At 40.7% G+C, this 12,246-nt stretch overlaps 1 protein-coding gene across 1 annotated transcript; it reads right to left on the reverse strand.

Annotated features, from left to right (window-relative positions):
* Nucleotides 1-4,786: 4,786 nt before the first annotated feature.
* On the reverse strand, nucleotides 4,787-8,035 carry LOC150063993 (protocadherin beta-5-like). Its single transcript, XM_090331370.1, has one exon. It carries the CDS (start codon nucleotides 7,770-7,772, stop codon nucleotides 5,382-5,384), a length of 2,391 nt encoding a protein of 796 aa, XP_090187496.1. The 5' UTR covers nucleotides 7,773-8,035; the 3' UTR covers nucleotides 4,787-5,381.
* Nucleotides 8,036-12,246: the final 4,211 nt, after the last annotated feature.

Genomic DNA, 12,246 nt, shown 5'->3' on the forward strand with positions numbered 1-12,246 from the left:
TTTTTTTCTGACATGTTTATTTCATGTAGTCTTTCATAATATTCTCAAAAAATAGCTTCCTTTCTGTTTTGAGAGCTTCTTCAGATATTCTTTTTGGGTACTAATTAACACATTCTTTTACTGAATGACATTTTTACTGGCCATAAGGCTCTGTCTTTGAGTAACTGAAAGCACTGTGTAATTGCCTAGCTTTTGATTAGAAATCTTCTGTCATTCAAATTGTTGTTTTATGCCATTTCTCTCTTACTCAGAGCCTGGGCAGTCATCGGGCTTTCTCAAGGCTCTACCATTTGAGCCACAGAACCGCTTCTGGTGCTGAGAAAAGGGTGACAGAAATTATACATATATGTGTGCACATATAATATTGTATTGATAGTATAATACATACCCATTATAAATATATTACAGAATATTGTACACATCTACCATATAGTACATATGCATAATTTATATATCACTTATATGAGAGAGGACAGAAGTTGCAAAAAGGATCAAGGATCAGACTGAATAAAATTTCTTATAAAATTGACTAATGATCAATAGACTAATGATTTTAAATTTCAATCAAGAATGAGGAAAACTGGGCTAGGAGTTTGGCCTAGTGGTAGAGTGCCTGCCTAGCATGCACGAAAACCTGGGTTTAATTCCTCATTACCACATATATAGAAAAAAAAGAATGAGGAAAACTAAATGCATTTTTCAGAATGTATGAACACAAGAAGTTTATTTTTCATTCAGCTTCTTTCAGTATGCCCTTGAGGATGAACTGTAACAAATGTGAATTTAAAAAAAAAAACATAAGGAGATAAGGGACTTATCAAAAAATGGAGTCACCTAGCAAATGCATGAAGAGGGATTATTTAATTCAGAAGAAAGCAAAACAGGGCCAGGAGTTTGGCCCAGTTGGTAGAGTGCTTGCCTAGCATGCACGAAGGCCTAGGTTTGATTCCTCGATACCATATGCATAGAAAAAAACCAGAAGTGGTGCTGAGGTGCCTTGAGAAAGTCCAAGTACTTAGGCCCTGAGCTGAAGCTCAGGACTGGCAAAAAAGGAAGGATTCTAGAGAGGAAGTAAGAAAATCTGAATTATCCTTTCCTTCCCTTTCCTTCTTCTACTACTTCTTCTAGCATAATGGAGATTGAACTCAATGCCTTGAAATACTAGGCAGGCACTTTGCCACTTAATCCCTCCCTCCTTGAGATGTATATATATATATATATATATATATATATATATATATATATATATATACACACATAGTCCCAAGCTTCTCTCAGGACTGGCCTTGAATAACAATATTCTTATCCCCACCTCCTGAGTAGCTGGAATCAAATGTGAGTGCCAGACCTTAGCCCTTAACTTGATTCTTGAGAGTTTAAAGATATTTGAAGATGTGATAGGGTCAATTTGTGGATGTTAAAGGATGAATGTATTTGATCTAGACTTTTAGGAATATTGTTTTTAATAGTATGGGAAACCCACTATGGATTTTAAAAGAGCAGGAAAAAATAGCCCTTAGTCAAGTAAAATTTTAAGCTCTGCAATGAATATTATTTTGAGAACTCACCTCTAAGAAGGAATAACTGTGGATATTCACAGGTAAGTCATGATTTGCTATTGAAAACAAATAATGTCATGGAGCAAAAACATGTTAACAGACTTTCATTATTTTGATTAAAATGAATTCACATTTGAACAGAGGAGAAAACAGGAATATTATCCAAACTAAAACAGAGATCAAAGATCTTCACTTCCTTGTAAATAATGAATGTTACCTGCTCACCAATTACACGTTTGAAGACATTTTATTCTTCCCCTTCCTAAATAAAAATCCACCAAAATTCCAAATAATGGGATCATTCCCATTTTGTGAAATTATCAATTCATACTTCCTTGAACCCTCTGCCAAATTACCTTCTGCAAACCTAAATTTGTTTATGGGAAGTAAGTAACCCTATTATTAAGGTGACTCATCATTTCCTATTATGTACCCTTTTCTTCATTTCAATACATCAATATAGCTAGCTTCATTGTCATAAAGCATGGTTCTGGAGATCTCTGGCTGTACATGATTCACACTGTCATTATAGATGTAACTTTAGAATATTTTCAGGCTCTTCAACACGTTTATAGAGAAAATAAAGAATCCTAAGCAATCTGTGTAATGAAAATATAAAGAAAGATTATAGAAAGATAATCAAATCTGAACATTTTCAAAAGGAGTCTCAGCTGAGGGAGGTTGGGAAGTGCAAGGTAGAATCATAAAAGCAAGGAATACAATGCCCCTCATTTTATTCATACACACACTACTGATGATTAAAACAAGAAATAAACATTTTAGCAGGGTGCCAGTGGCTCACACCTGTAATCTTAACCACTTAGAAGTTGAGTTCTGAAGATTGTGCTTCAAAGCCAGACCAAGCAGAAAAGTCCCTGTGAAGACTCTTATCTACAATTAACTACCAGAAACCTGGAAGTGGCACTGTGGTTCTAAGTGGTAGAGTGATAGCCTTGAGCTAAAGAGCTCAGGGGCAGTGCCCAGGCCCAGAGTTCAAGCCCCACAATCGACAAAATAAAAATGAACATTTTAATTTGATCACATAAGTACTCAAAAGTAGGTTAAGAAGGAGATAATACTCTTGTCAGGAATTGTTTTATTCTGAACATTAGTTCTTGCCTCAGATACCTCCCTCTGGCATATTTCTCCCACCCCCTTTCTCTCTCTCTCTCTCTCTCTCTCTCTCTCTCTCTCTCTCTCTCTCTCTCTCTCTCTCTCTCTCTCTCTCTCTCCATGCTCTGTGTCTTAATACCATTTCCTAATACTTCTTTTTTTTCAATACTAGGGCTTGAACTCAGGGCCTAGGTTCTGTCCTTGAACTTTTTTCCTCAAGGCTAGCACTCCACCATTTAAGCAACAGTTCTACTTTTGGCTTTCTGGTTGTCAATTAAAGATAAGACTCTTACATCTCACAGACTTTCCTGCCTGAGCTGGCTTCAAACTGTAATCCATAAACCTCAACCTCCTGAGTAGCTAGAATTACAGGCACAAGTCCCTTGGACTTTCTCAAGGTTAGAGCTCTACTACTTGGGCCTTTTTTTCTATGTATGTGGTACCAAGGAATCGAACCCGGGTCTTCGTGCATGCTAGGCAAGCACTCTACCACTAGGCTAAACTCCTGGCCCTGACATAACCTCTTTGAAACTCCTATTTCATGTGGGTACTTGGGGCACTATACCTGTAATCTAGATACTCCAGAGGCTGAGATTTGAAAAATTGCATTGTGAAGTTTGTCTTGGAAATCAGATTTCAAAGCTATGCACAAAATGCAGAAAAATTTGGGCCTGGTGTTGTGAACTCATCATTGCAACTACAGTGGGAATGTGAGTAGGAGAATCATGGCTCAGTACAACACTGACAAACATAAAAGTAAAAGAGGTTAGTGAAGTGGCTTAAGTGGTAGACCACTTGCCTGGCAAAAAATTAACCACTGAGTTCAAACCTCAGTACCAAAAAAGTATACAGATTAAAAAAAAAACAAAACCTTGGCTCTAAATACCACCACATTATAAGGTGGTAAGAGTTAGGGCTTGAACATATAAATCTTAAGAAAACATGATCCAGCTGGTAATATTTTAAAATACATTTAACATTGATGAGTACATACAAAAGAAGTTTGTAAAAAAAAGTTTAAAAGTGTTTGCAATGGATAAAATGGGGAACACCGTTATCTACTTTTGGCAAGAATGTGAACAGACTCATACAGATATTCCTGGAAGTAGTGTAAAGCCTATTGTGAAACATCTACTAAAAGTTTACTCACATCTTACTACCCAGAGTAAATACTCAACAGAATGTCTGAGACTGAACACATCTCACCAAAAGATGTCTTCAGGAATATTTATAGCAGTATTATTTGTAACAGGCAAACCTTGCACTAACACGAATAGCACCATATAGAATGATTAATAAATAATGGGGAAATGCATCTAGTGAAATATTATGAGGTAAGGAAAACAAAGAACTAAAACTAATAACAGCCTTGTAGATAAATTTTCTAGACAAACTATTAAGTAAAAGAAGTAGAATACACAATGTATACTTCATGATAATATTTATATAAATTCAAAAGAGCTAAAAGAAAAATCCCCACAGTAAAAAGGGCTGGCGGTGTGGTTGTCTGCCCAGTGTGCCTTTGACCATGGATTCAGTCTCTAGGACAGTGGGGAGGGAGAAAGCAGATCAGAACAGCAGACAGACCCCTTAAATTAAAATATAGTGTTGGAAGTTGGAATATCATGATAAACTCTTAATTTCTAATCCTGCCATTCACAGAATGTATTGTCATGTTGTTCAAACACACTTAATTGAAATTATGATATTTACTAGTTATTATAATTAAATTAAAAAGTTCCTTGAGTTGGGTTCTGATGGCTCAACCCTATATCCCAGCTATTCAGGATTCTGAGATCAGAGAACCTTGGTTCAAATCCAGGCCAGGTGGCAAAGACACTAACCAATTGAACACCAAAGAGCTGACTTAGACCTGTGACTCAAGTAGTAGAGCACTAGCCTTGCACAAAAAAGCTCAGGGTTAGCACCCAGAACCTGAGTTCAATGCCCAAGAAAAGACTTCTTGCAAATTTTATGTGAAAATAGACCTGGAAAAAACACAATAGAACGTGGCTCCATTTTATCTCACGTTTTATATATTTGATTGCATAATACATATCTCATGTTATATATTTGATTTCATAACAGACAAATTCTGTCGACAATATGTATAGGTAAGAAAATGGCCAGGTACAAGTGGCTCACTCCTCTGATTCCAGTTATTCAGAAAGCTGAGATCCCAGTATCCCGGTTCAATTCTTATGTCCAACTAAGCACCAGAAAACCAGAAGTGGCACTGATTCTAAAACTGGAAGGGTGCAGAACCTGAGCAAAAGCCTCGGAGAACAGTTCCCACACCACAAATTCAAGCCCCATTAATGACCAAAACAATGAAAGAAAAGATAGAAGGAAAACAACTTTTCTCAATTTAGCAAGATATATACTTCACTGTGATTAAATTAAATGATTAGAATGCATAGAAAATAAAATTAACATCTTAGTTTTATTAATACATCTCATCACAAAAACTAACAGTGGAAAACAAAATATTCAGGAAAACCAACTGTGTGCATGAGGTTGGAATGACAAGTGAACACATGGAAAAATGCAAGGTTTCGGTTTTCAGGAATGGATGCAACTACAACACACAAATCCAGTCGACTGTGAAATTGAAATCTACTGACAGTGAAGTTTTCTAAAAAAAAAAAAATTAAAGAGAATTGTAGAACTACCTTAGAATAGGGACATCATTATCTTGTAATCAATTATTTAAGAGAATCCGAAATTATTCCGGAAGAGAGCACTGTTTACTGTTTCTACACCTGAATCCTGGGGAGGAAGGTTGGGTAATACTGGCTTCAGGAAGTTGAGCCCACTGTCCCCAGACCCTCCCTGCAGACACACCTCATACTGGTAGCTCTGCGACAGCGTCCCCGCGCCACTCACGTCCACCAGGTGTCCAGGAAAGTGGGGTTCAGGCAGCGAGCCGCCCCCCAGGGAGCCTGGGCCACTGCGCCTCCTGCACAGCCTGAGGGCCACAAAGAGCAGCAGGGACAAGAGGAAGAGCGAGGACACGGCGGCCAGCGCCACCACCAGGTAAGCAGTGAGGCGGTCGGGCGGCGCGCGCTGGGGCGGGGCGTCGGGCAGAGGCAGGTAGGACTGAGAGAAGCCTTCCACCAGCAGCACGTGCAGAGTGACGCTGGCAGAGCGCGGAGGCTCGCCATTGTCCCGCACCAGCAGCAGCAGCCTGTGCCTGGGCGCGTCGCGCTCGCTCAGCGGCCTGGCGGTGCGCACCTCGCCATTGTGCGGCCCCACGCCGAACAGCCCGGGCTCCGTGGCCTTGAGCAGCTGGAACGACAGCCAGGCGTTCTGGCCCGAGTCGCGGTCCACCGCCACCACCTTGCTCAGCAGGTAGCCCGGCTCGGCCGCCCTGGGCAGCAGCTCGGTGACGGGCGCGGACGCGTTCTGCAGCGGGTACAGCACGAAGGGCGAGTTGTCGTTGGCGTCCAGCACCTGCACGCGCACCAGCGCCTGGCTGCTGAGCGCGGGCGAGCCTTGGTCGGTGGCGCGCACGCGCACCTCGAACGCCTGCAGGGCCTCGTAGTCCAGCGCCCTGAGGGCGAACAGCTGCCCGCTGTCGGCGTGGATGGACAGCAGCGCCGCCGCGTCGGGCCCGGGCTGCGGGCCGGGCAGCAGCGAGTAGCTGAGCTGGGCGTTGCTGCCCGCGTCCCTGTCCGTGGCACGGATGGTGCCGATGTGCAGGGCGGGGCTGTTGTTCTCGCGGACCCGCAGGGTGTAGGACGACTGTGAGAATTCCGGGGCGTTGTCGTTCACGTCCGACACCTGCACGCGGAGGCTGTGCTGGGTCTGCAGCCTGGGCGTGCCCAGGTCCGTGACCGTGATCGTGATGTTATATTCATCTCTTTCCTCTCTGTCTAATGCTCTTTCTGTTACCAAGGTGTAAAAGTTCTCAAATGTTGACTTTAAAAGGAAGGGGAGATGGTTTGAGATGGAGCAAATCATCTTTCCGTTGTCCCCGGAATCTGCATCAGATACACTGAAAATGGCAACAACAGTCTCTGGTGAATTTTCTGGGATAAAATTCTTGAGCGATGACATGGTCAATTCTGGGGCGTTGTCATTCACGTCCAACACTTGTATGGCCACAGTGCATTTTCCTGAGAGGGCCCCGCCATCGGTGGCTACAATCTCCATGCTATAATATGGAGTCACTTCGAAATCCAACGTTCTTTTAAGACTTATTTCTCCTGTCATTTTGTCTATTACAAATGGCTGGGAAACTCCATCTCCTTGAAGTAGAGCATAGGTCACACTCCCATACAGTCCAGCATCTAAATCTCGAGCAGAGACTATGACCACCACAGCATCAAGCGGGCTGTTCTCAGGAACCTGCGCCTCATACAGCGACTGTGAAAATTCAGGGGCGTTATCATTGCTGTCCACCACTTCAATACGCACTGTGGCGGTCCCTGACCTGGGCGGAGCCCCTCCATCCAGCGCAGTCAGAGTGAGGCTGAGCTCAGCCTGCTCCTCCCGGTCCAGCGCCTGATCCAGTATCAGCTCTGGGTACTTCCTGCCCTCTCCGCGATTATATGTAACCACATGAAAATGGAGGTTGGGGCTGAGTGTGTAATTCTGGACAGTGTTGCTTCCTATGTCGAGGTCCTGCGCTGTTTTCAGAGCGAACACTGTGCCTGGCTGGGCGCTCTCCGGAATCTTTAGGAGCATTTCCCTCTCTGGGAACTCCGGAGAATGGTCATTTACATCTGTGAGGTGCAAATCAGCTTGAAAAATCTGCACTGGGTCTTCCAGTAAGACTTGGAAATGCAATAGACAGGGTTCTGTCGCCCCGCACAGCACCTCCCGGTCCAGTTTTTCACACAGAAGCAAATTGCCTGTCTTTACATCAAGCTGCAGGAGCTGTTTGTTTCCTTTGTAATGGATTCGCGCGCTGCGAATGGCCAGCTCCCCCACCCTGAGCCCCAGATCTTTGGCCAAGTTGGCCACAAAGTAGCCGCTTTCCGTTTCTTCTGGAACGGAATATGTAATTGTCTCACAACCACATGCCCACACAAGCAGTAGCATAACAAGAAAAGCAACTTGCCTTTTCTCTGGCGTTTTTGCTAGCGCTGTCTCCATTGTTCAGACCCTGTTCCTCAAGGTGCAGTGTCTTCAACTCCGCGCACAATCCACTCGGGTGATTTTCCCCCCAATAATCTCCAATTAAATCTTACTCAGTGACTTATTCTTAGAAGCACGCCTTTCCTAAAGATCTGTCCTCTAGATCTCACGCAAATGCGTCCTTCTTCTAAGGACTAGATTTCTGATTGTCAGCTTAATGGCGCTCTGGGTATTGGCAGAGCTGATTCTTCTCATCCTTAGCCTGCAGCGCCACCAAGCGTCCCTAGTTACTATTGCATACAACTTGTGCCATTTCAAACCCAAATTTAGAGTTAATGTTTAAACAGTATCTCTTTAATTCGCAGGATTCCCCTCTAATGTATCTCCTGCTTTCTGTCACTGTAAGTCCCTTTATAAATTAGTTTTCAGTCGAAAAAATCTTTTAGAGGAAACAATGGTATATTCAACTTCATAACAGCACTTTTATTATACATGAATGAAGTGTTTCTTCTTGGTATTTTCAATTAATAATAGCTATTTTTAATTAATATTTACTTCTCTAACTTTTGTTTTTAATATAGTATCTTTCTATTAAATGATAAATGAGTTACTGTGCAATCACTCGATTTTCATCCTGTGAAGTTTATAACCAGAAACAAAATATATTTCAAATCCCAAGAAGTACTATTCTACCATTTTCAGTTGACTGCAAGGTAAATATTGCACTGATTTTATTCTTTTTTATATTTCATCCAAGATTGGGACTGGAACTTAGTATCTGCTGCTTCCACCCTTTCTCTATCCGTCTACCAACTGAATCATTCCCCCCTCTCACATTCATTGATTCTTGCACATTTGAGAAAAAAATGTGCCTTTCTGTGTCTTTATCCAGTTACCATTATATTTCAAAGTGATCTGAGACATATTGTTCTAAATTTCTCCATGCTCATTCCTTGTATTATTATGTTTTATTTAATTATTTAACATATTCCTACCATGTGAGCTCTGTAAAATATCCTGTTTTGAGATTTTGGAGTAATTTTGTCATAAACACCATTGTACCATTTTGGGGAGGAAGTGTGTGATGATATATGAATTTATGTTGAATAGATTCAGAGGAGTTGTGTTCTGGTGCATTAAGATACCCATATATACATATATCTTTAGCAGGTATTGTGAAACATTTTCAAAGTTATTGTACTAACACTAAAAAAAAATCTGAGTTCCAGTTGCTCTATAACCTTGTCAACATTTGATATTGTCTTTTCAGTTTCTGTGCAGTAATATCATCTTGCAGTTTTAATTAACCACATATGGTCCTTAGTGAAATTCCACATATTTCACAATTTAGTTGCCATTAGGGTGCAACCTTGTGAAGTTCATATTCAGGGACTTTCTATTTTGGTCACTTGATCATGACATTTCCTGTGGGGTGTGTGTGTGTGTGTGTGTGTGTGTGTGTGTGTGTGTGTTTGTACCAGTCCTGGAGCTTGACTTCAGGACCCGGATGATGTCCTTGAGCATTTCTGATCAAGTCTAACCTCTACATTTGAAACACAAATATATATTCAAATTTTTGGTGGTTAATTGGGGATAAGAAACTCATGGACTTTCCTGCATGGGATAACTGAATGTCATCCTCAGTTCTTAGCTTCCTGAGTAGCTAGGATTACAGGCTTGAGCCCCCAGGAACCTACCCCAATAAAATCTTAATCCATTGGGCACTTCGTGGTTAAATTCCCCTTCATTAGAGAAACTGTTTATTGTAATTCAATCAAGAAAGTTGGCAGGGGAAAGTTTTATATACATATATAACTATATATATATGAGAGAGAGAGAGAGAGAGAGAGAGAGAGAGAGAGAGAGAGAGAGAGAGAGAGAGAGCAGTGCCCTAGATGACAATATCATTTCCTTAGCAAATACTGCCTCCATGTGGGAAAGGCCCTGAGGTAAATGTCATGAAAACAGAGATGAATTTGTGTCCACTACCTTGCAAGTTATCTTTCTTCATGCCAATGGTTAAGTTTCTTTACAGTCTTGATAAGTATCTAGTTCTGAGAATTTTTAATTGAAAGCTGTTGGGAGCCAAGAGTGGAGTCAGACTGATCTTACGCCTGCACTACTGATTAGAACTAAGCACACAAGGAGATGAGCTGTTATGAAAAACAACTTATACCATGATGCTTACGAACCTTGAGCTGTGTGAACAGTATTGTAAACTTTCTGGCTTTATCACTTCTTGCTGGACTATTATGTTGGAAACTTGCTTGTTATTTTGCACGAAAGTAACCCCTGGATGTTTCTTGTTTCTAAGATAATATATATGACTGAAACTAAAAAATAAACGAGGCTGTAGTCTTGAGCTGCAGACCTCCCTAACCAATCTGTTTCTTTTCTTTTTCTTTTCTACTCCTCACCCCCTAAATCAAGAATCTTGTTTCACTGCTGGCTGGCTCTGGCAGAGAGCCCGGGAGCTTCTGTCCACATGGTTCATAAACTCTACAACTATTCGTTGAATGGCAAGAAAAATTTCACAGAACATAGTCAGTTGGTCACTAGTGTCTCATGCCTGTAATCCTAGCTACTCAGAAGGCTGAGATGTAAAGATCATGGTTCCCAGCCTGGGCATGGAAGTCTATGAGACTCTTATCTCCAATTAACCTCCAGAAAAAAAACCACAAGTGACATTGTTGCTCAAGTGGTAGAGCACTAGCCTTTAGCTGAAGAGCTCAGGGACAGTGCCCAGGCCCAGGATTCAAGCACCATCACAGACCCCCACCCCCCAAAAAAGAATATTCTGATCTCTGTGCTGTCTTTGGTTTGGTAAATTTACTGAGGTGAGGGTCTAGACTGACCCTGAGCTTAATCCTCCAGTCTGCCAAAAGCTATTGAAGTTCCCTTTCATAGAGAGCCTCTTTTTTTTCTTGGACTTCATAAATTTCTTGAGGGTAAACTGACTATTGAAGTCAATTCTCATTTCTGAGCACTTTTCCTTCATAGAAATATTAATCTATTCAGCATATAAAGCATATGACCTGTCTTCAATTGCTTTAAGGAAGTTTTTTTTACTTTAGCCAGTTTCTTTTTTGCTTGTTTTCTGATTCTAAGTAATTCATTTAACTGGAAGGAGAAATATATATTCCATGCTTTCTGTTTGTGGTACTGGGGATTGAACCTAGGGCAATTCTGACATTTAAGCCACATTCATACAGCCCTTTGATTTGTATTTTATTTTTGAGAAATTGTCTCCTTTTGCTGGGGCTGTCCTCAAACTTGTAATCCTCCTACTTCTGCGTTGTGAATAGCCAGAGTCAAAGATGTGTACTGCAACACATAGCTTAACCTCATTCTTTGTTTTGTGGTACTTTGATTTTTAAACACTGTGTTGCTGGCCTCAAATTCACATTATGCAGAGGCTGGCATTGAGCTTAAACTCTTCCTGCTTCAGTCTCCTGAGTGCTAGAATTACAGGTATGGACAGCCATATCCAGCATAATTTTATATAGATTCTGCTTACCTATATTCTTATATATTCTGTAACTTTTGATCACAAAGGCAGAAGAGATATTGTTTTAGTTTTGATGGTGCTGGAGAGGAAACCTACAGTCTTCAAAAGCTCTACCACTGAGCTACAACTCTGCCTTTGGTGTTTGATATAGAATTTTTCTATATACTCAGGTTAGCCTTGAACACTGAGTTCTTTCTGTCTCTGTCTCTTTAATGTGGGGATTTTACATAAGATCTACAACATCAGGTGCAAAAGTGGGCATCTTGAAGTAATACAAAAGCTGACTACATGTTGTGTGTAAATATAACAGCAAAGAAATTTTGAAATATAATGTAGAAGCATTTGTGGGGAACTTCCCATACTGGCCACCAGTCCTGGTAGCGTGCTACTGCAATCCTAGCTACTTGAATGGCAGAAAAAATAAGGATTTTAGTTCAAATCCAGCCCAGACCAAAACAAACCATAGTAAGACCCTATGTTAAAAAAATAAGTAGTAGTTCTCACCTATAATTCCAGCCATTCTAGAAGAGATAAGAGGAGTGTAGTCCCAGAAGTTTGAATAAAAAGTTCGAATAAAAGCAAAAAACTCATTCTGAAAAATAAACTAAACCAAAGGAGCTCTGAGGATAAATGAAGATGTTAGACAAGCTTAAAGCCTTTAGTTCAAACTACAGTGTTTCTATCTGTTTGGTCTTCATTTTCAGTTTTTTGTTCTGCACTACTAGACTAGCTCACATTCATAAGGTGTGCATACTATGAAAGTTATTCGTCATTATTAAAATTGAATTATAAAAATTGAATTTGAAATTTTTGATCTACTGAAGAGTCTTGTGGCTAGTCAGAATTATTTTTACTTTATGAATACACTTAGTGATGAATTTGGTACTGTGTGATTATTTGGCTCATCTTACTTGAGTGATTATACAAATTAGACTTTCCTAGAATTAACAAAAATGGTAAATTTTGATTTTTTTCCTGTTGAAC

This window comes from Megascapheus bottae, chromosome 4 (assembly GCF_031878675.1).
Source record: "Megascapheus bottae isolate mThoBot1 chromosome 4, mThoBot2.hap1, whole genome shotgun sequence".
In the NCBI taxonomy this organism is placed as follows: Eukaryota; Metazoa; Chordata; class Mammalia; order Rodentia; family Geomyidae; genus Megascapheus; species Megascapheus bottae.

Excerpts from the sequence above, each read along its gene's own strand:
- LOC150063993 (XM_090331370.1), bottom strand. The coding sequence starts at position 7,772 with ATGGAGACAGCGCTAGCAAAAACGCCAGAGAAAAGGCAAGTTGCTTTT.